This window comes from Heteronotia binoei, chromosome 18 (genome assembly GCF_032191835.1).
Source record: "Heteronotia binoei isolate CCM8104 ecotype False Entrance Well chromosome 18, APGP_CSIRO_Hbin_v1, whole genome shotgun sequence".
NCBI classification, from domain to species: domain Eukaryota; kingdom Metazoa; phylum Chordata; class Lepidosauria; order Squamata; family Gekkonidae; genus Heteronotia; species Heteronotia binoei.
In genome coordinates this window covers 38,656,430-38,682,190 of record NC_083240.1, presented here as the reverse complement: position 1 = coordinate 38,682,190, position 25,761 = coordinate 38,656,430, and the positions used below count along the sequence as shown (strand labels likewise).

The window sequence follows — 25,761 nt, the reverse complement described above, 5'->3', positions numbered from 1 at the left end:
CTCTGGGTTTAATGATGTTTATTTCCAATACACGCACAAAATATATATGCGATGTATGCAAAGTTTAATTATATATTAAACACGGGGTGAATGTTATATTTCAATATAAAGCTTCTTATTCATTCTAATCTTTGTTGTTCTCTATCCTTGAAAATTTAAAGTACTTTAATAGGATTCTTTTAAAAAAATAATAAAAAGAGACCGGAAGTGCTTTTAAAAAAGGATCAATGGGAAGCACCCCCACCTATCCTCTGTGGAACCCACCTGTTCACACAGATCAGAAAGCGTCAGCTGCCGTATAAGAAAGTCAATACCCCGGTAGAAATCTTCTATTAACTTCCCCCTCCCTCAATTGCATATACCACAGATCTTTAGAAAACAATATCAGTAGCTGGTGTTTTTTTTTTTAAGTTGAAATCTGCTCCGTTTTACAAGCACAGCTTAGCAGCTGAGATTATTCAGCAAGACAGAAGACAGCCCAGCCCTAAAGAGAATGTCTTTGGCACACACACACCATCCGTTGAAAAGAAAAAGGACCTGTCGTGGAAAGGGGAAGAGATGCTGCAGTGAGAAGTACCGGATCCTATCCGATGCCCCCTGGGCCAAAAAGCTTTCCCGTTGCTGTTGCTTTTTCCTTGTTCCCCTTTTGCATGGGGGGAGGGGCAGTCTGTGTGTTGGTCAGGTCCCCCGCCCAGCGGGGATCAGGAGGATCTTCCTAGACCAGCAGCCTCCAGCGTCAGGCCAAAAGAGTGGAATGGAACAGAAGGAAGGGCACTACTTTAAGGCCATCTGGGTGTTTGGAAAGACCCCTTGCTAAACTGATCCCCTTCTTTTATTGCTCTTACAAATGGTACAGAGAAAGCGTCTGATTGCCCATGCTTCGAAAACATCAAGTCCTGGCACTTTTTTTTTTTGTTTAAAGGGAGGGGATACTGACCCAAATCTTTCCATGTGAGCTGCAGGACAGAGAAGCTGTCTCCAAATACTTTGAGAACCCCCCCGTCCCTCCCCCCCAAGCAAGGCCTGCTGAGGCTTTCCGCCGTTCCCCTGGACTGAGAGGATGTGGCGGCAGCCCTCCCCGGCCCTAACACTCACTTTTAACAGAAAGAATCATGCGGGGAGAGGGAGGGAGGGAGAGAAAGCAGCTCTAATTCTCCAATTGTGCGATTAATCACCAGCAAGAAAAAAAAGTAATGTGCATTTGAGTGCCAAACACCCCCTGCCCCCCCAATCCCAGACGAGAGCGTCTCCCGTTCCGGCGGGCGGTGGCCTCGGATTCAGAAAAAGCCGAACTGGAAGAAAGAGATTGAAAACGACATCAGTGATTGCCTCTGGAGAAAAGGGAACTCTGGCTTTGTTAGAAATACACTGCTGTAAAAAGCAAGTCCCCCCTAGACAGAAATCAGATTCCTGAATGTCCCACAATCTCCTCTGACTGTGCCTGAGACTCTGGTAGCATCAGAGTCTCAGGCACAGCAAGGGGTTAGAACATAAGAGAAGCCATGTTGGATCAGGCCAGTGGCCCATCCAGTCCAACACTCTGTGTCACACAGTGGCCAAAAAACCCAGGTGCCATCAGGAGGTCCATAAGAGAAGCCATGTTGGATCAGGCCAATGGCCCATCCAGTCCAACACTCTGTGTCACACAGTGGCCAAAAAACCCAGGTGCCATCAGGAGGTCCATAAGAGAAACCATGTTGGATCAGACCAATGGCCCATCCAGTCCAACACTCTGTGTCACACAGTGGCCAAAAAAAAACAGGTTACTCACCTGTAATTGATGATCTTCGAGTGGTCATCTGTGCAGTCACACACATGGGTTTTCCTATCAGGACGAACCCTACCTCGGAGATTTTAAATAGCTAGCCTAGGCGTTATTTTTGGCGCGCACTCCCTCCCGCTCTGGGGAGCAGGCATCCACTGCGCATGCCTGTAGCGCGAGGGAGGCGCCCAACCCACTCAGTTTCTTTCCCCGCCGCTGACATAATAGGAGCGCGGATATATAAGACAAGTAGCCAGCAGCGGGGACGGCTGGGCGGGCGTGTGTGACTGCACAGATGACCACTCGAAGATCATCAATTACAGGTGAGTAACCTGTTTATCTTCTTCGTGGTCTCTGTGCAGTCCCACACATGGGTGACTGATAAGCTGATCTGCAAGGCGGTGGGTGCTGGCACTAGAGTTGGAGGAAAAAATAGTGCAAAGGTTAGTGCAACATAGGCAGCACATTATAGGCTATAAGGTAAGTAACTACTCACCAAGCCCGGACCAGCTTCTTAGTCAAAGATGGAGCGAAGAACTGCCTGTCCAAAGGATGCATCCCGCCTAGCACGAACGTCCAAAGCGTAGTGCGTGGCGAAGGTCGAGGAGGAAGACCAAGCGGCAGCAGCGCAAATGTCCTCCATGGATACACCCCTGGCAAGGGCAGATGACGTTGACAAAGCTCTTGTAGAATGAGCTCTTATGGCAGATGGAACTGGTTGCTTCGCGAGCTTGTAGCACAGCTCTATAGCAGCAACCAACCACTTTGATAGTCTCTGCGTAGATATCTTTTTTCCCTTATGACGGCGGCCGTAGGCCACGAAAAGTCTGGAGTCTGTGCGGAACGATGCAGTTCGATCTATATAGTAGGCGAGTGCTCTTCTCACGTCTAGACAGTGTAGAGCTTCTTGGCCCTTATCCGTAGGCCGTTGGAAAAAGGCAGGTAAGGTAGTGGTTCTATGCAGATGGAATGCGGAGACCACCTTCGGTAAGAAAGCGGGATCTGGCCGTAACACCACCTTATCATGGTGAAACATGGTGTAAGGCGAGTCCGCTCTGAACGCGCAGAGATCACTTGCTCTTTTAGCAGAGGTGAGTGCAACTAAAAGAGCCGTTTTCCATGAGAGGAGGTGAAGTGGTATCGTAGCCATAGGTTCAAAAGGTGGTTTTACTAGTTGGCTAAGCACTAGTGACAAACTCCAGCTAGGATACATTTGCCGTAGTGGTGGGTGCAAATGTAAGATTCCCTTTAAGAAGGATTTCGCAGCAGGGTGTGAGAAGACAGTTCGACCCTGTACATGCGGGTGAAAAGCTGAGATTGCTGCCAGGTGCACCTTCAGAGAGGAGTACGTAAGGCCCTTTTCTGACAAATGCAGTGTATATGCTAAGATTTGAGGCATGGAAGCCGAGGAGGGTCTGAAATTATGCTTGGTAGCGTAGATGGAAAACCTTTTCCATTTCATGGAATATGACTTCCTTGTTGACGGTTTCCTTGCATTAAGGAGAACGTGTCTTACTCCTTCAGGAAAGTCTGAGAACATATCCTCCAGGCCGTCAGGCGAAGTCTGTTCGGGTCGTGGTGCAGAACCCTGCCGTTCTGTTGGGACAGGAGGTTGTGTGCCAGAGGGAAGTGATGGTAAGTGCTTTCTGACAGGAGGAGAAGGGTTGTGAACCATGGCTGACGTGGCCACCATGGCGTCACGAGAATGCAATCTGTGTTGTCCAGTTGAATTTTCTGTATGCACCGTGTTATTAACGGAAAGGGAGGGAAGAGGAAGTGTAGTGGACCGGTCCACGTCTGTATGAAGGCATCCCCTGCAGACTGTTGTGAGGGCGGACCTCTCATAAAAAAGATCGCACACTGTGCATTGTCTGGTGCAGCAAACGCATCTATTGACGGAGTTCCGAATTTCCGGAATACTGGCAGAAGGTATGACCGGTGGAGTGACCACTCGTGGTCGTTGATGGAATATCTGCTCAGTCTGTCCGCTTGAACATTCTGTATGCCAGGAAGATGTACCGCAGTGAGGTGGATCTGATGGGCAATACTCCAATGCCACAGGTGCATTGCTCTTTTGCAAAGGCGGGTGGATGCTGTCCCTCCTTGCCTGTTTATATAAAAAACCGTCGCCACATTGTCTGAGGCGATCTGTACGTGTAGGCCTTGAAGAGATGGAAGGAACGATTTTAACGCTCTGTGAACAGCTAGAAGCTCTAAGCAATTGATGTGGAGCGACTGTTCGTACGGTGTCCATTGCCCCTGGACCGTGAGTACGTCGAGATGAGCTCCCCAGCCCCATCTCGAGGCGTCTGTTGTAACCACTGCTGATGGACTTGGCCGTAAAAAGGGCATTCCCGCAAGCAGGTGAGCTCGAACTGTCCACCATTCGAGCGAAGGGAGGATGTGGCTCGGAACAGTGAGGACCGTTCCTTGAGATTGGTGTTGGGGTCGAAACGCGCGGACGAACCAGATTTGTAGGGTTCGCATGCGTAGTCTTGCGTGTGTCAGAACTGCCGTTGTGGCTGCCATAAGTCCTAACATGCGCTGAATGTTGAAGGCCGCTTGTTTGGGTTGTTGCATTATTTGTGTGGCCAGCGTCTGAATGGAGGATATCCTGTCCACAGGAAGATACGCCTTGTGGTCCGTGGTGCACAAACGAGCCCCAATAAACTGAATGTCTTGAGTTGGGGTAAGGTGTGACTTTTGATGATTGACCTGGAGGCCCAGGTTTGCTAGGAGCGCAAGTGTGATGGAAATGTCCTTCATCAACTGTGTCCTTGAAGCTCCCACAAGGAGCCAATCGTCTATGTATGGGTAGGTTGCAACGCCGCGTTGCCTGAGGTACGCTGCAATAACCGCCATACATTTTGTGAATGTCCGTGGTGCCGTGGAAAGTCCGAAGGGCAGAGCTCGGAACTGGTAGTGGTTGTTGCCAACGGCGAAACGCAGAAACTTCCTGTGGCATTGGTGTATTGCTGTAAATCTACCAGTGCCATCCAGGAGTTTCTGGGGATTAATGGCAGAATCGATTGTAAGGTGATCATTCTGAAGGTAAGTGAGGAGCGCAACGAGGTAGGACTATCCCGGGCGGCGGTTGGAAAGAAAACTGAGTGGGTTGGGCGCCTCCCTCGCGCTACAGGCATGCGCAGTGGATGCCTGCTCCCCAGAGCGGGAGGGAGTGCGCGCCAAAAATAACGCCTAGGCTAGCTATTTAAAATCTCCGAGGTAGGGTTCGTCCTGATAGGAAAACCCATGTGTGGGACTGCACAGAGACCACGAAGAAGATCCCAGGTGCCATCAGGAGGTCCATAAGAACATAAGAGAAACCATGTTGGATCAGGCCAAAGACCCATCCAGTCCAACACTCTGTGTCACACAGTGGCCAAAAAACCTAGGTGCCATCAGGAGGTCCATAAGAACATGAGAAGCCATGCTGGATCAGGCCAATGGCCCATCCAGTCCAACGCTCTGTGTCATACAGTGGCCAAAAAACCCAGGTGCCATCAGGAGGTCCATCAGTGGGGCCAAGACACTAGAAGCTCTCCTACTGTGCCCCCCCAAGCACCGAGAATACAGAGCACCAAGAATACAGAGCATCACTGCCCCAGACAGAGAGTTCCAATGATACTTTGTGGCTAACAGCCACTGATGGACTTCTGCTCCAGATGTTTATCCAAGGCCATTTGTCTGGAGACTGAACCAGGCACCTCCTGCGTGCCAAACAAGTGGGAACCACCTGCTCCTGTCTTGTCTCCCCTGGCTGGCAGGGAGGGGGTCTCAAGCAGGGAAAGAGCTTTCCCAGCACCCTTAGCTGGAAAGGCTGGGCACTGAAACTGGGACCTTCTGCGTGCCAAACTGCCATTGAGCCACAGTCTCCTTTGGCCTATCCCATTCCCCTTGGCTGCCAATGGCCGTAACTCCACCAAGTTCTGTGCAGAGAAATGGAGAAATACGTGCAGACCTCCAGGGAAAACCTTACCTGTTCCCAATCACTGGTTTTCCCAGCCTCCACATCATCGCTCTGCAATATGGAGCTAATGGCCTGCCTTACAAGGTGGTCGTACTGAGAGAAGGGCATATAGGAAGTCACTCCAGCAAACGGACTCTGAATGAACCATGGATGTTGAGGGTCTGTGGAGTTTTGTGAGCAAAAGTTCTACTTTGTGAGCTACTGGAATTAAAGTTGTGAGCTACTGCATCAGTTACTTTGCTCCGGAGCCATTTTTCCTGAGCGAAGACAAAAAACGTGTGAGCTGGAGGCTAAAAAACTGTGAGCTCGCTCACACCAACTCAGCTTAGAGGGAACCCTGGTCTGGATGGGGGCCCATCCAGTGGCACTGAAGCCGGGGAGGAAACCCCCTGGTATGGATTCGTTGCCTGCGGCAAGACCCATGTGTGGGACTGCACAGGACCACAAAGAAGATCTGTGAGCTCGCTCACACCAACTCGGCTTAGAGGGAACACTGGATTGGACGGGGGCCCATCCAGTGGCACTGAAGCCGGGGAGGAAATCCCCGCAGCTACCCACTAGCTTTAGGAATGACTTTTGTAAAGCCACATTCTGCACTGGGGACAGCCAAATAACCTTTTAAAAAATGCCCTGATGCTTGGAGAAAGACTTGCATTTGGGAACTCTTCAAAAACAAACAACCCATGAAATGGCAATGAGGTAATGCCACTGTGTTGGCTTGGATAGTTCAAAACGGGGGGTACGGTCAGGGCACGCCGCAGGCCACACTACCAAGCACAGAATTCTGCTCGAGATTTCTAGTCCCTCTGACTGCAAAGGCATGCATGGCTGACGGACGCTCTTTTGAACCCCTCTGCATGCACAGCAGGATCCTCCTTCTCACGTGTAAGCATACCGGGTGCCTGGCACCACGCCTGCACACAGACACCAGCCAAAAGGACAACCGGCTAGACGGGATCTCTGGTGGTCGGGATGTAGAACTCCAGGTCCAACAGGACTCTGCCTCCCTTCCTTGGCTGGCGAGGTCGAACTAGACCCAGCAACAAACATGAGCAGGACTTGTAAAGCCCGGCAAAATAAAATAAACTGTGCTCAGTTTGCATAATAGAGACAAGCTGGAGAATCCAGCAATTGTCAAGGAAGCGCCGCAAACTCCCAGGATTGTGTGCGTGTGTGTGCATGCACACACAGTTATGCAGTGGGGACAATGGGTTAAAATTAAATCAAAAGAGTTTCCGGCTCAACATTAGGAAGAACTTCCTAATGTTGGTAGCTCAGTGGAACCGGCTTCCTCGGGAGGTGGTGGGCTCTCCCTCCTTGGAGGTTTTCAAACAGAGGCAGCCATGCTGATTCTCTGAATTAGGGAGATCCTGAGAAGGATGGCAGGAGAGGGGTGTGGGCGGGGAGGTATCTGCGAGGTTCCTACATTGTTGGACTAGATGACCCTGGAGGTTCCTTCCAACTCTATGATCCTGTGACACCACCACTTAACACTGATCCCGAATACAAAGAGGCTTGCAGCCTAGATGGCCCTCCATCGCCAAGGCTGGCCCCAGCTCAGCCACACCAGTTTCTTTGCAACTTCCATGCTTTCAGCTGCAGATGCTTTCTCAGAGGTCAAAGTGTCTCTTGAACACAGAACATTCCATGCACAATCAACCCCCACCCCTGAAAGACAAAACCCCACAGGTCCCACATACCACACCGAGACAGTGAGCTTCAAGGAGGGGACCCAAGGGCATTCCGGATTCGCATGCAAGCTCTACAGGCAGCCAGGAGGCAGCAGAAGCTTAGAAGAGGAAAGGCGGGTCCCTATCTCCCCCAGAAAACAGGCAGGCTTCGAGTTAGGGATCGCGACAGCCCCTATCCAGCCTCCACCCGGCCAGGGCAGATAGCAGGCGCTTAAGCCCTAGCACAGAATGGCGGTTCTGGGGAGAACCATAGAAAATGTGAACCCACAACCCTGATTCCATCCCAGAGAGTTAAAAAGCACAATTTTATGGGAAACGAAGAGGTTTCTACTAAGACTGCCACCTTTTCAGTCAGCCCCTGCTCCGCTGCTTCTAACAGAAGCTGAACATGCAGAAATTGGGGTATGGCTGCAGTTATCTCGGGGGCCGGAGACTTTCACCAGATGGTTTTGACAGACCAAAGATGCGGCGAAAAGCGGAGGAGTGGGCCTGGGTTTCCACCCCTCATCAGCTGGCAACTGCAGAAAGGAATGTCACTGCCAGAAGATGCAGCGCCTTCCGGGAGAACTCTCTGTTCAGACCTCTCAGAAGCTGCGGACTACAGAAGGTGGCTGCTGAGGGGGCAGGAAAATGGCTCTCCTGCCCGCCACCGTCAGGCCCCCGCAGCAGTTAGGCCAGCCGAAGGGAAACCCCGCCCACTCCTGCATCCGTCCTTCCTTCCTTCCAAAATCTACGTCTCATTTCCTGAGTCTGGGCAAGGTGGCTCATGTAGAAAAGCAACATTACAAATCATTAAGATTGCACAAACCATTAATACTGCAAACCATTAAAAAACCCAGTTGGAGCACAAACACGGCTTAAAACATTTAGCAGGCCCCAAAACAATCACCTTCGGAGTCCACAGTCCAGAAGCAGACTGTTAAAACAATTAGTGAGATCGAACCCTCTAACTGAAAGCCTGAGGTAAAGAGAAATGTCTTGGCCTGGCACCTAAAAGAGAGGAGAGTAGGTGCCAGGCAAACCTCCCGAGGGGCCACTACTGAAAAGGCCCCATCTCTGGTTGCCACCTGCCTCACCTCTGCAGGTGGGGGCCCAGAGAGCAGGGTTGGAGAAAAAGGATCTTAAGTTGTATTGCCCAGTTCACAAGGGGAGGCAGCAGTCCTTCCAGCACCCCAGTCCCAAGCCATTTCAAGGCCTTAGAGGTTAAGAACCAGCACTTTGAAGCGTGCCCAGAAACCCACAGCTTTCAGCGCAGGGATGGGATGATCCCCTTTCCTAACCTGGTCCCTCTCTCCTAACCTGGCTGCTGTGTTTTGGACCACAGCTGGAGTTTCTGGACAGCTTTCAAAGGCAGCACTCCCATGTAGAACACGCTCCATGGAGAGGCATTAGGGAGGAAGGTGGAAAAGAAAAGTTGGCTTGTGACTTAGGAAGGGGTGGGGGAGGGGGAAATGGTTCAACGCAGCCCCGGAGGAATACGTGAAGCTACCTTGCACCAAGTGGATCCGTCTAGCTCGGAACGCTTTACTTTGAGCGGCGGCTGCTCTTGAAGGTCTCGGCAGCCTTTCCCAGCACCTGGAATCGGAGACGCCGAGGGCTGAATCTGGGTCCTCCGGCGTGCGCGGCAGCAGGTGCCTGTCCGCCACCTAAAGCCCAGAGGCCTTGGCTGCGAAAGGGCCCAGGACCCAGCCTCACCCCTAGTCTGCCTAGCTCTGGCAGGCTGCTCCGACCAGCAGCTGCTCTCCAGGATCTCAGGTGGGGCAAGGGCTTCCCCGGCACCCGCTCCCCGAGACCCTTCCCCCAAGGATTGCACGCGGGGCTTCCTGCAGGCCGAGGAGACGCCAGGCTCCTTGAGCCCTGGTGGCTCCCCCCCTGCTGAGCCCCCACCCGCCGTGTTCACCTTTATGGCGACAGCCAACAGGACTCCCAGTGCAGCGAGGACAACAAGCCCGACCTTGCTTTTGCTGCTCCGCTTCAAGATGAAGAATTTGGCCCAGTCCACCTTTTTCTGGCTGCCAGGCGGGTAGCGGATCTTGTTGAGGCTTTCCATGTTGAGGGAGCGGACGAGGCAGGACCGCTGGTGGGAGAAGGTCTGGAAGCTGTACCGGCCGTGGTAGGCCCCCATCCCGCTGTAGCCTGGGCAAAGATCGAGAGTGCGCTCAGTCAGCAAGGGGGGGGCATGCTTGCACAGAAGCAGAAGACAAAGGGGCTGAGCGTAAGAGCATCGGAAGAGCCCTGCTGGATCGGGCCTGTAAGTCCATCTTGTCCAGCATCTGGTCTCACACAGTGGCCAACCAGTTCCTCTGGAGGGCCAACAACAGGGCAGAGAGGCCGAGGCACTCATTAGAAGAGCTCTGCTGGATCAAACCAATAGTCCATCTAGTCCAGCATTCTCTCTCACACGGGGGCCAACCAGTTCCTCTGGAGGACCAACAACAGGGCAGAGAGGCCGAGGCACTCATTAGAAGAGCCCTACTGGATCAAACCAATAGTCCATCTAGTCCAGCATTCTCTCTCACACAGTGACCAAGCAGTTCCTCTGGACGGCCAACAACAGGGCAGAGAGGCCGAGGCCTTCCCCTGATGTGGCCTCCTGGCTTTGGGATGAGAGGCTTAGTGCTTCTGAATGTGGAGGTTCCCCTCAGTCACCAGGGCTAGTAGCCATTGACAGACTTCTCCTCCAAGAATCTATCTAACCTTCTTTTAAAGCTGTTTATTCCTGTGGCCATCGCAATGTCCTCTGGCGGCGAATTCCATATTTTAATCACTCTCTGTGTAAAGCAATATTTCCTTTTGTCCATCCTGAAAGGCACCCCCTCCCAAGTTACTAGTCCTCAAACTTTTTTTAAAAAAATGTTGACAGTGTGGGATGCCACCACTTCATCCCTATTCTAGCCACGGCAGCCCCAAGTCTTATTCCCCCCCTCTTCCCCCCTGAGCTCCCCAAAAGGGCTCAGAAACGAGGTAGCTGAACGTGCTGCTTGAAGGACCGCTGTGCACTCCAGAGCGAATCGGCTTCCTCTTGCACCAGCTGCAAGATCCAGGGAAGCTGTAGCTGCCCATCTAGCCGGGCTTCAGCAAGCAGTGAGAGAGGGCCCCCCCTCCCCATCTCTGCAAGGGCCCAGACTCACCGACCCCACCAAATGGCAAGCTGTGGACTGTAAAGTGCATGATGACATCATTGGCCGTCACGCCCCCGCTGGAGGTCTCTGCAATCATCCGTTTGATGATCTGCATGGGAGGGCGGGGGGGGGGAGAAGAAGGCAGAGTGAGGAAGGGCCGTGAGCAGAGCTCCATTTCAACCCACCGATTCATCAGACCGCTAGAGGGGAGAGAAGAGGCGAGGGCTGGTTGGATTCCAGCGTCAACAGTTCGGCAATCACATTGAAAGTCGGGCGTTGAACCGTGCAGGCACAAAACTCAACAAAAGGGGGGGGCATGTCATCGGGGTGGGGTGGGGGAGACCGCCACAAGGATCCCTGTAAATTGTTGTCATGAGATGTTTGGTTTGGAGGTCCAAGGAGAAACCCAGGGGGGAATATTTCAGGGGGGGGACGCACAGTGGGTCTCGACAGAAACTGTCTGGAAATAAAGACTTTCCATATCCCCATTTTACTGGGAAAGTGACTTGCCCAAGGCCCCCAAATGAGCTGGTGGCAAAGAGGGGCTCCAACCGAGTGTGATGCAACTTGTGCCAGAGCCCAAAGTGATGCCGGTCGGAGGCCAATGAGAGTCACTCTGGCCTTGGGCATGCTCCCCAACTCACCGCCTTGTCTTTGGCGAAGACGTACAGAGCCAGTGGCTTCTCCCGGTGGTTGATGAACTGGATGGCCTCGTCCAGGTTCTTGATGGTGATGATGGGGAGGAGGGGTCCAAAGATCTCCTCCTCCATGACCTTGGAGTTGGGGTTGACGTCGGTGAGGATGGTGGGCGCTGGAAGGAGAGGCAAACGGTGAGCCGGGGACGCAAACAAGGACAAACTGAAACAGTTTGATAGAGCTGGAGTGAGCCCCTACTAAGATAATGGTTCTTGATATCATAAGAACATAAGAGAAGCCATGTTAGATCAGGCCAATGGCCCATCCAGTCCAACACTTTGTGTCACATAAGAACAGAAGAGAAGCCATGCTGGATCAGGCCAACGGCCCATCCAGTCCAACACTTTGTGTCACATAAGAACAGAAGAGAAGCCATGTTGGACCAGGCCAACGGCCCATCCAGTCCAACACCCTGTGTCACATAAGAACATAAGAGAAGCCATGTTGGATCAGGCCAATGGCCCATCCAGTCCAACACTCTGTGCCACATAAGAACATAAGAGAAGCCATGTTGGATCAGGCCAATGGCCCATCCAGTCCAACACCCTGAGTCACACAGTGGCCAAAAAAAACCCAAGTGCCATCAGGAGGTCAGTGGGGCCAGGACACTGGAAGCCCTCCCACTGTTGCCCCCCCAAGCACCAAGAATACAGAGCTTCACTGCACCAGACAGAGAGTTCCAACGATAAGCTGTGGCTCATAGCCACTGATGGACCTGCTCCGTATGCTTATCCATTCCCCCCTTGAAGCTGTCAATGCTTGTAGCCACCACCAGCTCCTGTGGCAGTGATTTCCATGTGTTAATCACCCTTTGGGTGAAGTAGGACTTCCTTTTATTCATTCTAACCCAGTTGCTCAGCAATTTCATTGAATGCCCATGAGTTCTTGTACTGTGAGAAAGGAAGAAAAGTACTTCTTTCTCTGCTTTCTCCATCCCATGCATAATCTTGTAAACCTCTATCATGTCACCCCACAGTCAACGTTTCTCCAAGCTAAAGAGCCCCAAGTGTTTTAACCTTTCTTCATAGGGAAAGTGTTCCAGCCCTTTAATCATTCTAGTTGCCCTCCAAACAATGCAATGATAGGGGACTGCTGCTTATCCCTGGGAGCGTCAGTAGATCTGTCTTTGCCAGTCACGCTCTCCTAAAGTCCTTATGCTGGCCACAGTGAACTTGAAATGGAGCAAAACATCTTTCTTCCAAGCATTCACACCTATGCAAAAGCGCAGAAATCTCTGGCAGATAACCTATCTAGGGAATATACTGTATAAATTCTCAAACTGTGACCAACACAAGAGATTTTATATTACATGCAAGTGAATGCAAGCCTGAGAGGAAGAATTCTGCTGGATTCGACATGGCACAGGAGATCAAGGAAGTATTGTGGTTGGGCATTTTCTCTTGTCAATCTGAGCAAATTTACATCAGAGTCTCCAGACAGCGTGGACTCACTCCGTGTAATCTGCCTTGAGTCCAAGTGAGAAAGACGGATGATAGATAACATCAATGAAACAAATAATGTTAATGTCTCACACTTCTAGGCCTCGCCACTAGAACTCTCTGCCCCTGCAGCCTGGGCCACCTGTTATTTTCAGGGAGTGCATGAAAACGTTCCCTCTCTCACACACACATAATACTGTCCTCTTTACACAGTTGTCTCCAGCATGAAATTTTCACACAACATCTTTGTTGTGTAAAAGTGGCCCAGGGTGGCAACAACTGGCGCCCCACAGTGCCCGCAAAACTCCAATGGTTCGTTCTGGTGCAACCTCCGTGGCTGCTGTGGTCATCTGCCTCAGATGTCCCTGCGACAGGCCCTTTCTCTCAACTGAGGGGACCCACACAACTGCCTACGGTTTTGGGGGGACCCCGATTTAATTTAAACGATAAACCTTCCCCTCAGTCACCATGTGTTCCAAAGGCAGCGACTGTTCGTTGCTCTGGGTTTCCTGCTGTGAGGTAAAATTTGTGGCGCGCAAGTGGGATATGGAGGTCACTGAGGCAGGAACGATATATTAACCACAAAGAAGGTTCATTTATTTACAAGCAGGTTTCCAGAAACAGGTCAGCAGCTCAGGACTCCAGATAGATAAAGCAGAAACCTGGCTGAGGCTGGTTACTTTAAAGAGTGGTTTCAATTTCCTTTCAAACAGCAACAGGCTTTCGCCAATTAGCCTCTAGGCTGGATCGTACCACACACACAGGATTCCAGCCATATCAGCCTGCCCTCTCTCGAGAGTCAGACTCAATGGCACCAGATCTGCTCACTGCCAGAGGCAGGCCTAGCAATCGGGTACTCTTCTCTGTCAGAAGTAAAGCCAAACCACTCTGCCATACTGCCAAGCAGAGCTGCCCTTCGGTCTGTCTGCCCTTCCTGCCCTTCGCTCTGTTCTTTTCCTGAGCCAGACCTGAGCTCTCACTGCTCCCTCCTTGAGGCAGAAACTGAACTCAACTTCTGCTGTGTTTCCCTCAGACACTCCGTCCCTCTTCTCAAAAGTGACCGGATGCTGGAGCAGCAGACCCAGAGGCTCAAGTGAGTGGCTGTTTTTCCCTTTGGGGGCGGGACAGCCTCCTGTCCGTCACAGCCCCCACCATTTGAGGCTAGAAAGACGACAATGTGAAATGGAGGTTCAAGCTGCCTATACCTCAAGACATCATTAAAAAACACACACAAATATGAATTTAAAACATAATATCCAAATGCCAGACTGCATAAAATTGCCAACCATATATGATTTCACAAATTTGATGGATTTCTAATTACTACGCTGACTATACACGTTTTGGCCCCTAAGGGCCTTCCTCAGTGTTCAATAATGAAATAGTCCTTAGTAAGCAACTTTTGATGGTGTTACCTCACATCCAGGGATACTTGATACTCTGCACCAGAGAACCATATGGTAACATTCTGATGTGTGGGTGAAGTCCTCAAGACTATGGAGATATAATTTACTTTAAGTAACCACACATCACACAAGAAGCAGCGCCTGGTTGTTTATCATTTCGTTCCTGGATGTGGGTCTTTGTATATCTTTATTGGCCACTGAGGAAGGCCCTTAGGGGCTGAAATCTGTGTGGTCTGTGTGGTAATTAGAAACCCATCAAATTTGTGAAATTGTACGTGGTTGGCAATTTTATGGAGTCTGGCATTCAGACATTACATTTTAAATTCATATTTGTGTATGTTTTATAAAAAATAATGTACATTTTATGACTTGAGGTATAGGCACCTTGTCCCTCCATTTCACAGTGTAACTTTGGGTTGAGTCCCCCCCCCCCTTTTCCTTGTTCTTAGACAGACGACAACCCAACAGCCCTAGGTCATGGTACCCAAACTCTGAAACCCCCTTCCCAAGGGAGATTTGCTCATCTCCCTCTAAACAGTGTCTTCTGCCAGTCAGTGAAGGCGTCTTTGTTTTACTTGGTGTTCCTTCACTAACTCTTTTTAGCCTTCTCCCTATTCAGGTGTTTTTTAAGTATGCACTTATTTTGTTTTACTTTCTTCATATATACACTGCCTTCTCCCCCAGTGAGGACTCAAAAGCATTTATACCATTTTTATGTGTTATCATGTTAAATTGTTTTAAATATTTGTATTTTTGAATAACGATACTTGTATATAATACAAAATATAATGCATTGCATTTGGTATTATATATATGTATTTTAAGAAGATGATGATATTGGATTTATATCCTGCTCTCCACTCTGAATTTCAGAGTCTCAGAGCTGTCACAATCTCCTGTACCTTCCCCCCACCCCACAACAGACACCCTGTGAGGTGGGTGGGGGTGAGAGGGCTCTCACAGCAGCTGCCCTTTCAAGGACAACTCCGAGAGCTATGGCTGACCCAAGGCCATTCCAAGCAGCTGCAAGTGAAGGAGTGGGGAATCAAACCCTATTCTCCCAGGTAAGAGTGAGCGCACTTAACCACTACACCAAACTGGCTTTTTAATGTCTCAATGTTTTAACATTCACCACCTTGGGGACCCTGAGTTGGGAGGGAAGGCAGCGTAAAAATGTTTTAAATAAATCAAGTTAACAGCTTTGTGCTGTGCTCTCACCACCGGAGGGCGCCTCCTTCAAGCCTATTTGCCAGGCCAAAAAAATAAAAAATCTAAAGCCTCTTTAATAGCTCAGCTGACGGCTGCCAGATGTTTCTGGCACCACCCTGACAAAAGGGCATCACAAGACAGATTCCAGAACCGGCGATCTCGCAGATTATTTGTTCATTGGCTCAGCAGGGTTGAAGTTCATGGCTGGTGCAAACACTGCTGTTGTCCCCCCTCCCCCCTCCAAAGTGCAGCTCAGATGGTATGTCGACACAGGAGACTCTACGATGCTGTTTCTCTCCAGGGCGCTTCCGCCTCTCCCCTCCCTTCCATTTCTCCTCCCCCACCACACACAAAATGCCATCTCCGAAACCACCCAAGACTGCTTCTTCCAGCCAGCCAGGGTGCCGCTCGCGATCCAAGGTGCGCCCACGCTGGGTCCAGCCCTACCTATATAGCAGTTGGCTTCATCTGCTTCCCCGCCGTAAGCGATCTTCTGCCCTTCCAGCAGCCCCATGATTCTCTTGAAGTGCCGCTGGTTCACTATCCTTTCGTAGTCCGGGGACTTCTTTATGTCCTCGCCGTAATACTCCTGCGATGGAAGAAACGACCGTCACTGGGAATCAGCACTCTCATCAAATCATGTTTGTAACTTGCCTTCCCTCCGAGGAGCGCAGGACGATGGTTGAAATGGGGCATTCTCCCTCACAACAACCCTGTGGGGTAGGCCAGGCCGAGAAAGAGGGGGTTGCCCTAAAGTGGTATAACGAGATTTATCTGCACCTAGCGCATTGGCCCTGATGCTAAATGCAGTGATGAGATATGCAGATGGCTGGTCCTTGACAATATTGGTTTAGGGAGAACAGCATTGTCTCCTTTGATTGGCAGGTGTCCTCTGAGCCCCCCCCCCCAAGGAGGAGTGGCAGCAGAAACAGATTTTCCAACTCCTGTTTTCCTGAGAGCCTTTCACCAGAGATGGGGAGGGCTGCGACAGGGCTGTCCATAGGCCAAGCAGCTGCCCCACCACTGGCCAGGGCCACCACCAATGACTCTGAGAGAACTTACCTGAAGCGAAGTTAGTTTTTTTTCTACTATCTGACCAATGTTCCCATATCACAAGCCTGGTTGCAAAGTACCTTTTGGCTGCCATAACAATCAGGGAGCGAAAGACTAGCTCCCCTTCTTGATGTTTGACTGGTTTTTATCGCTGAAACTCTATGTAAATTTGCTATGCTGTACTTTTTATTTTTATTCATCTCACAGAGGTCTGAGAGGAGCAGAGCAGCTCTGATAGCTGAGACAGCTGGAGAAGTTGCTGAGAATTTCTGAGTTTTGAAAGACTTCATTCTGAGGTTTGTGGGGCTGCCTAAAATTCTGAGTTGTGATAGCTGGGGAACTGCTCTTTGTTTGGTTGAGTGGGCTAAAGGTGAAAGAGATTGAGAGTGATTGCTGCTGATTGCTTAGGAGTGCCTCTGCTCCACCCTCTTTGCATTTTAAGCTGCGCCTTGCCAAAGGCGCGAGCTAAAGGACTCTTGGCCTGTGGCTCTTCGCCTAGGGGCTCCCTAAGGACCAGGAACCCAGATCCCTGATTTCCTTGTTCTCCCAATAAGGTAAGTTGACCCTCCAGAATGGGAGCCACTTAAACAAACAGCATTTAAAGAGGACTGTATATTTTTAAATATATATATATATATATATAATGAAGATAGAATGCTAGCAGGGGGGTGGGGGCTTTCCAGTGTTTTGCACTGAGTGTCACATGTACGACTATCTGCCCAAAGGACAGAAGTCTTGGGTGTGTGCTCGATGCAAGGAGCTCCTGGTCCTCAGGGAACGAGTTCGTACCCTTGAGGCCGAGGTGACTGCCCTGGAGAAGCAGAGACGGTCAGTTAGGCACTTGGGGAAGACTCTCGGGGGCGTATTAGATGAGCCCCGCTCTGAACGTAGCAGCCCCGTTGCTGCCAGAGAGCGTGAGGGTCGAGAGGGAACAGGGCACCGTGCTGAGGATAAGGGGAATGTGCCCTCAGAAGGGACCTCTTCTTCGGTTGGTGAGCGGGAATCCTTTCGCGCCAAGGAACCATCCCTGGGCAGGGGGAGGGGGGGGGTTTGGTAGTTGGTGATTCGATCCTTAGGCAAGTAGACAGCTGGGTGGCGAAACCGCGTATTGACCCCATGGTGACTTGCCTGCCTGGTGTGAAGGTAGCGGACATTACGCGTGTAGTAGATGGGCTGATAGACAGTGCTGGGGAGGAGCCTGTGGTCGTGGTGCATGTTGGCACCAACGATGTGGGGAAATGCAGTCGTGAGGTCCTGGAGGAAAAATTTAGGCTGCTAGGAGGGAGACTTAAGGCCAGGACCTCCAAGGTAGCCTTCTCAGAAGTGCTACCTGTTCCACGTGCAGGGCAGGAGAGACAGGCACAAATTAGAAGTCTCAATGTGTGGATGAGATGATGGTGTAAGGAGGAAGGGTTTAAGTTTGTTAGGCACTGGGATGCTTTCTGGAACAAGCGGGAGCTGTACAAAAGAGACGGTCTCCACTTGTCCCTGGATGGAACCAGGCTGCTGGCGCTTAAAATCAAAAAGGTGGCAGAGCAGTTTTTAAACTAAATCTTGGGGGAAAGCCGACAGGAGATGAAATGTCTCTGGTTCGGGAGGACTCGTCTCAAAGAGATGAAGGGTTGGCTGCTATTTTTCTACCGGGTAACGGATCAGAGTTGTCCACTGAGATGGTGACAAACAGTATGGACTCTCTGCCAGAGTCTTGAGGCGGCAGGAGGAAGGTGGCGGGCCTAGCTTGCCTGGGAAATTATAGATGCTTGTATGGAAATGCTAGAAGTGTTCGAAGTAAAATTGGTGAATTGGAATGTTTAGTGTTGGGAGAAAACATAGCCATTGTGGGAATTTCAGAAACTTGATGGAATGAGGAGAATCAGTAGGACACGGTGATTCCTGGATATAAGTTATATCGGAAGGATAGGGAGGGAAGGGTTGGAGGTGGGGTGGCTCTGTATGTCAGAGAGGATATACGGTCCAGTAAGACTAAGGTCAGAGAATTAGATTCCCTTTTAGAAATGCTTTAGGTTGAAATAGAGGGCCCAAAAGGAAATTTAACTATGGGAGTTTGTTATCGCCCACCAAATCAAAAGAGAGACGATTATAATATGATGGAAGGCTTAAATATAGCGGCTAAACGTAAAAACTGTGTCGTAATAGGTGATTTTAACTACCCGCAGATTGATTGGGTCAATATGTGTTCTGGTCGAGAGAAAGAGATTGAGTTTCTTGATGCTCTCAGTGACTGTGCTATGGAGCAGATGGTCTCAGAACCTACCAGGGGTGGGGCGATCCTGGATTTGGTCCTAAGTAATGCCCAAGACTTGGTGAGAGATGTAAAAGTGATTGTGCCACTTGAGAGCAGTGACCATAATGTTATTGATTTCACCGTTTGTATAAATAGGGAGTTGCCCAAAAAGACCTCCACAACCACGTTTTAACTTTAAAAGGGGTAAATTCACTGAGATGAGGAGGCATGTGAGGAGGAAACTGAAAGGAAAGGTAAATACGGTCAAAACCCTTGGGGAAGCTTGGAGACTATTTAAAACTATAATCCTAGAAGCTCAGATAAAATACATACCACAAGTTAGGAAAGGCACAAACAGGCATAAGAAAAGGCCTGCGTGGTTAACAAAAATTTTTTTTGCCAGTGTTGGACAGGATGGGCCATTGGCCTGATCTAACATGGCTTCTCTTATGTTCTTATGTTCTCATTTCTATGCCAATAAAGGTATTTGGATTGGATTGGACTCTGAGAGAACACAAAGATGGCTACTAGGGGTTTGCAAAAAACATAAAATAAAATCATTTTTAAAAACAATTCGGGTCTTTCGGACCGAAAAAATATTGGTACTTCTAAATATTGCTGAATACCAGTATCGGCATTGTATTGGTAATTCAGGTACAGATCTGGGAAACTTTGGGGGAAATTGTGAAAAATATTTATTCAGCTCCATTATATCTTATACTACGGGAACCGTCCCCAGAAGATATAACGGAGAATTTGACTTGCTGAGTTGTGCCTGCAGTGGTGTGACTCTGAGAGCGAACGGAAGGCATTTAGCTGTGCCCAATAAAAGCCGAATAATATCAGCTTTTAGTTGGGCATAGCTATTTTGTTTTTTTTAATACTTATTTTGGGGACTATTTTGGCATTTTTGGGGTGTTTATTTGGCTCGATATACACCAACTCCGAATCTACCCCACTCCTTCACTTGCAGCTGCTTGGAATGGCCTTGGGTCAGCCATAGCTCTCATAGGAGATGACCTTGAAAGGGCAGCTGCTGTGAGAGCACTCCTAATGACTGTCACAAATGGCTGTCTTCACACAGCTTTGTGCCTTCCCAAAGACACTACATCAAAGTTGTGATTTTATGACCCAGCCCCAGCAAGGAATCTGCCAAAAGGGCGCAGACCAGCCAGCCTTCTCAGCGCAGGCGCCCGCAGGTGCTGAAAAATGGCCTGCTGAACCAACACTCACCGCCACCGCCTTTTTTATGCCCTCCACTATTCGGCCTTGAATGGATGGGTCGCACAGGACGTAGTCGGGAGCAGTGCAGGTCTGGCCACAGTTCATGTACTTGCCCCACGCGACCCGTCTGAAGAAGAACACAAGGAAACAGAAAGAGGATTAGAGTCTGCAAGCAGACTGGCCATGACGTCGGCAACTCGGCTTCTGCAGAAAAACCGGCCGAAAGGAAAGAAACGGTGATCACACTTGTGTTTTTCACACCTTCATACTATCTAGCTGTGTTCTCTCTGTGCCTATATATGCAGCTAGGTCTTTTTTTTTTGTCTTCTTGCATCGATTTTTTTCCCTTTTTAATCAATTTAAAGGAGAAAGTATCTCAGGATGATTTATGAATTACATATTCCTCCCTCCCTCCATTTTTCTTTTAAACCGCTTCCCCCCCCCCCACTTCTCACCATCCCAACCGCTCTGTTTTCGAGGACACTGTGTATATTTAAATAGCATTTTATTAATTTTTATTTTGGTCCTAGATCTGTGGATGGTTCCTAATATAGACAAACATGTTTATATATTATTATTCTGTTTGTTACTAACTCACTTGCATGTTATCATCTTTGTTGCAATTTTTGTTGCTCGGTCACACAGTCGAGTCCAACTCTTTGCGACCCCATGGACCAAGTCACGCCAAGTCCTGTCTTCCACTATCATCTGAAGTCTGATCAAATTTGTGTTAGTTACATCAGTAACGCTGTCCAGCCATCTCACCTTCTGCCGTCCCCTTCTTCTTTGGCCTTCTGTCTTTCATCAGGGTCTTCTGCAGGGAGTGCTCCCTTCTAATTTGGTGGCCAAAGCATTTGAGCTACAGCATCTGACCTTCCAGGGAACAGTCTGGGCTGATTTCCCTTAGGACTGACTGATTGGATCTTCTTGCAGTCCAAGGAACTCTCTTCTCCAGCACCACAGCTCAAAAGCATCTATTCTTCTGCACTTGGTCTTCCTTATGGTCCAGCTCTCACAGTCATACATTACTACTGGGAATACCATCGCTTTGACTATACGGACTTTTGTGGGCAGGGTGATGTCTCTACTCTTTGTTGCAATACATACGTGAAAAAATGAACTATTTACGTGTTGCAGCCGATGTATGGAGAGAGACCTCACTCAGCAGGAGGCTTTCTAAGGCAAGACAGAAATGTCAGGGGTCAGTTATCGCCTTTCCCTGCAAAGGCTTCCGTAGTGATCTACAGAACTCTGTGTGTGTGTAAAAAATGCTATCAAGTTGCAGCTGACCAGGGCTTTTTTTGCAGCAGCAGCAGGAATTGCTTTGCATATTAGGCCACACCCCCTGATGTAGCCAATCCTCCTGAAGCTTACAGTAGGCCCTGTACAAAGAGCCCTGGAAGCTCTCGAAGGATTGTCTACATCGAGGGGGTGTGGCCTAATATGCAAAGGAGTTCCTGCTACAAACAAAGCTGATGAATGGAAACCTCGGCAAGGGGTTTTCAAAAAATGAGAAGCGGAGGTGGTTGGCTACCGTCTTCCTCTGCAGAGCCTTCCTTGGTGGTCTCCCTTTCCACACGTACTGGCTTTGCTTAGTTCCTGAGATCTGACCAGATTCGGTTATATACCACAACATCTTCCCAACAATTCTTTCACACAAATAAGCAGGGGTCGTTTTGTAGAAAAATAGGTGGTGGAGCTCATCCAGGGATTGTTATGCAGCTACACCTACTATTCAATGGACAAGGTAGGTGGAGAGTAGGGGGAACCCTCAGAAAGGTTCAGGAGCTGTGCTCCTATGATCTCCTGCTGAATCTGAGGCCTGCAAATAAGTAAGAAGAAGATTCTGGCTTCAAGTATTGCATCCTGCCAAACTTGACCTTTTGGGGGCCCCACTCCCAGCTCACTTGGCAGCTTCACTCCCGCAAATGCTTGTCCCTGGCTGCTAAAACACCCTGCCTCTGGTCCATGGAGACATCTTGGAACTGCTCCCATCTGACTGATTGTCCTTTATCTGCTGCCAGGTTTGCTTCTTTTTTACTTGCATTTTATTTGCCACATCCCATTATTACCAAGTATCTTTTTTGATGAGCTGCTCCCTGCAACTGCCTCGCATCCCAAAATTATCGGTTGGCCTGCTCTTTAATAACGCGGGTAAACTTGCACTCTGCCTTGAGAGTTCTCGCTGGGATGAGGCCCGAGATGCCTCAATAAAACAGAAAGGTCTGTGATGTGCTTCGAAAGGATTTCAGGCCAGGATTCTGCCTGCACCCTCCTCTAGTTTGGTGTAGTGGTGAAGTCCGCGGACTCTTATCTGGGAGAACCGGGTTTGATTCCCCGCTCCTCCACTTGCACCTGCTAGCATGGCCTTGGGTCAGCCATAGCTCTGGCAGAGGTTGTCCTTGAAAGGGCAGCTGCTGTGAAAGCCCTCTCCGCCCCACCCACCTCACAGGGTGTCTGTTGTGGGGGAGGAAGATATAGGAGATTGTGAGCCGCTCTGAGTCTCTGATTCAGAGAGAAGGGTGGGGTATAAATCCAAACTCCTCCTCCTTTTGCTTCAGACCAACACGGCCGCCCACCTGGATCTATCAGCATAAGACAGTGAGAGCCAGTTTGGTGTAGTGGTTAAGTGTGCGGACTCTTACCTGGGAGAACCGGATTTGATTCCCCACTCTTCCACTTGCACCTGCTAGCATGGTCTTGGGTCAGCCATAGCTCTGGCAGAGGTTGTCCTTGAAAGGGCAGCTGCTGTGAGAGCCCTCTCAGCCCCACCCACCTCACAGGGTGTCTTTTGTGGGGGAGGAAGGTAAAGGAGATTGAGAGCCATTCTGAGACTCTTCGGAGTTGAGGGTGGGATATAAATCCGATATTTTCTTCACCTTCTTCTTCCTCTTTTGGCTCTGGCCAGAGGGAATGGCAGAGAGGCTGGTCAAGGAAGCTGCCCTGACCCAGGAGGATGGGGGTGGGGGTGGGGCGGCACCCATGGGCTTGGTGCAGAAAACAGCCCTCTGGCCGCCCACTGCTCATGAGCGACACTGCACTAATCCAACCTGGATGTGAACCCCAGATGCAAGAGGGCAGAGGGATCTCTGGCGCTCCAGAGGGGGCCACAGCTGGTTCTACAGAGGAGAGCAGACTCTCTGTCTGTAGAGCCAGATCTAACTTCACAGCAGAGCTGCTAATGGGAACGGGGGGGGGGGGGACTCCTCACTCTCCCACTGGCTAAGTCACAGACTGAGAGCCCCTCCCCTGAGAGGGTCTCAGCCGACCGAGGCAGCTGGTGCTCCCTGACCCCACAACAACAGCTTCCACAACAACGGACAGCCGCAAGGCACGAATGGCAGAGAGCCAGTTTGGTGTAGTGGCGAAGTGCGCGGACTCTTATCTGGGAGAACCGGGTTTGATTCCCCACTCCTCCACTTGCAGCTGCTGGAATGGCCTTGGGTCAGCCAGAGCTCTGGCAGAGGTTGTCCTTGAAAGGGCAGCTGCTGGGAGAGCCTTCTCCAGCCCCACCCACCTCACAGGGTGTCTGTTGTGGGGGAGGAAGGGAAAGGAGATTGTGAGCCGCTCTGAGACTCTTCGGAGTGGAGGGCGGGATATAAATCCAATATCTTCATCTACCTCACAGAGTGTCTGTTGTGGGGGAGGAAGGGAAAGGAGATTGTGAGCCGCTCTGAGACTCTTCGGAGTGGAGGGCAGGATATAAATCCAATATCTTCATCTACCTCACAGGGTGTCTGTTGTGGGGGAGGAAGGGAAAGGAGATTGTGAGCCGCTCTGAGACTCTTCGGAGTGGAGGGCAGGATATAAATCCAATGTTTTCTTCTTATTCTTATTACTACTCTTCTTATTACTATTCTTATTATACAACTCACAGCCTAATTGCTAACAGGCCACGGATTGGTACCGGTCCATGGCCCAGGTGTTGGGGACCCCTGTTCTATGGGATTGGAAGAATATGCTACTGGACTCTACTGTTTTGCAGCAACAGACTAACACAGCTAGGAAAAGGAAAGGTCCCCTGTGCAAGCACCAGCTGTTTCCAGTTTGGTGTAGTGGTTAAGTGTGTGGACTCTTATCTGGGAGGACCCATTTAGCCAACAACGGCCACCGATCAGCCTCTCCCCCTATGACCAGGTGAGAGAGCCAGTTTGGTGTAGTGGTTAAGTGCGTGGACTCTAATCTGGGAGAACCGGGTTTGATTCCTCCACTTGCACCTGCTGGAATGGCCTTGGGTCAGCCATAGCTCTGGCAGAGGTTGTCCTTGAAAGGGCAGCTGCTGTAAAAGCTCTCTCAGCCCCATCCACCTCACGGGCGGGGAGGTAAAGGAGATCATGAGCCGCTCGGAGACTGAGATTCAGAGTGGAGGGCAGGGTATAAATCCAATATCATCACCACCACCACCATCATCTTCTTCTATCATCATCAGGCTCCCTGGCCGCGTGGCGTGCCCTTTTGTGCGAGAGCTGGATCGGATCCCGAAGACTTAGCCGAAGCCGAAGCGGGCCCTTGATGTGCAGGCCAAAGAATCAATTTCGCAGCTGCGAGGGGGGTCCGGCTCCTCCCCCTCCCGTCATCCTCGGTAGAGAGGAACGTTTGCGATGGGGAGCGAGAGGCGCCTGCTGGGTGCAAACTTTGATCCAGGGCGGGTGCCCTCTCGCTCCGGGCGGAGCACTGACGATAAGGGCAGCTTAGAAACAATCAAGGGAAGGGCCAGGATCACCCCGGGCAACTGCAGCGGGCAGCGACCCAAGCTGAACACGCACACACACACGCAAGAAAAGCTGGAGACCAGTGTCACGGACTGGGTGCGGACAAAAGCAAAGTCCAAGTTCGGTCCAGGGTCGAGCCACTGTCGCCCCACCAAGAATACAGAGCATCACTGCCCCAGACATAAAAACATAAGAGAAGCCAAGTTGGGTCAGGCCAGTGGCCCATCCAGTTCAACACTCTATGTCACAGTGGCCAAAAAAACCCAGGTGCCACCAGGAGGTCCATCAGTGGGGCCAGGACACTAGAAGCCCTTCCACTGTCGCCCCACCAAGAATACAGAGCATCACTGCCCCAGACATAAGAATATAAGAGAAGCCATGTTGGATCAGGCCAGTGGCCCATCCAGTCCAACACTCTGTCACAAAGTGGCCAAAAAAACCCAGGCGCCATCAGGATGTCCACCAATGGAGCCAGGACACTAGAAGCCCTCCCGCTGTGCCCTCCCCCAAGCACCAAGAATACAAAGCATCACTGCCCCAGACAGAGAGTTCCATCAATACGCTGTGGCTAATAGCCACTGATGGACTTCCGCGCCAAGCTTTCTTGAGTCACATGCGGTTGACTCATGAAAGCTCAGATGGAAATCAATGTTGTCTTTTGCCAGAGTCAGGGCTCAAATCTGATGGAACTCTCTGCCAAACAACATCTGTGCCGTGCATGGATAGAATCAGGGCTTTTTTGGTAGCAGGAATGTCCTTTGCATATTAGGCAATGCCCACCCCCGATACAGCCAGTCCTCCAAGTGCTTACAGGGCTCTTCTTACAGGGCCTACTGTAAGCTCTTAAGAGGATTGGCTACATCAGAACGGTGTGGCTTAGTACGCAAAGGAGTTCCTGCTACAAAAGTAGCTCTGGATTGAATGCTGTTCTTCTGGGCCTGGAAGGCAGCTATATTTCACCAGATGTTTGGTTGAGCTCAGCAATGGCTTCCATTTGGTCTGGCACTCCTGCTTTACCTACTCCTCCACTCCCACCCACAAGGCAGTTTTTTCCTGGCAGTTTATCGCCATCTTATTGGTTATAGGCTCATATTGTTGCAGCAACGTAAATTACAAACTTTGTTATTTTAATTGTGAATTCATGATGTAATTGTTTTAATGGACGTACACCGCCCTGAGCCTTGTTCCACAGGGGAGGGCAGTTTAAAAACACAATTTAATCAGTTAATAAT

The 25,761-nt window shown here is 50.2% G+C and overlaps 1 protein-coding gene across 3 annotated transcripts in view; it reads right to left on the bottom strand.

Moving 5' to 3' along the window:
• Positions 1-3: 3 nt before the first annotated feature.
• The window catches only part of LOC132586872 (aldehyde dehydrogenase, dimeric NADP-preferring-like), a 36,682-nt gene continuing 10,924 nt past the window's right edge, over positions 4-25,761 (bottom strand). Inside the window, exons 5-11 of one of the 3 annotated variants that reach the window (XM_060259012.1) lie at positions 19,827-19,944; positions 15,743-15,884; positions 11,190-11,356; positions 10,555-10,654; positions 9,324-9,559; positions 8,913-8,998; positions 4-1,292 (exon numbers count right to left, since the gene is read on the bottom strand). In XM_060259012.1, the coding sequence (XP_060114995.1) occupies positions 8,948-8,998; positions 9,324-9,559; positions 10,555-10,654; positions 11,190-11,356; positions 15,743-15,884; positions 19,827-19,944 (814 nt within the window). In that variant the 3' untranslated portion in view covers positions 4-1,292; positions 8,913-8,947. The remainder of the gene's footprint in view (positions 1,293-8,912; positions 8,999-9,323; positions 9,560-10,554; positions 10,655-11,189; positions 11,357-15,742; positions 15,885-19,826; positions 19,945-25,761) is intronic. The other 2 variants (XM_060259013.1, XM_060259014.1) reach the window with 2 other exon arrangements.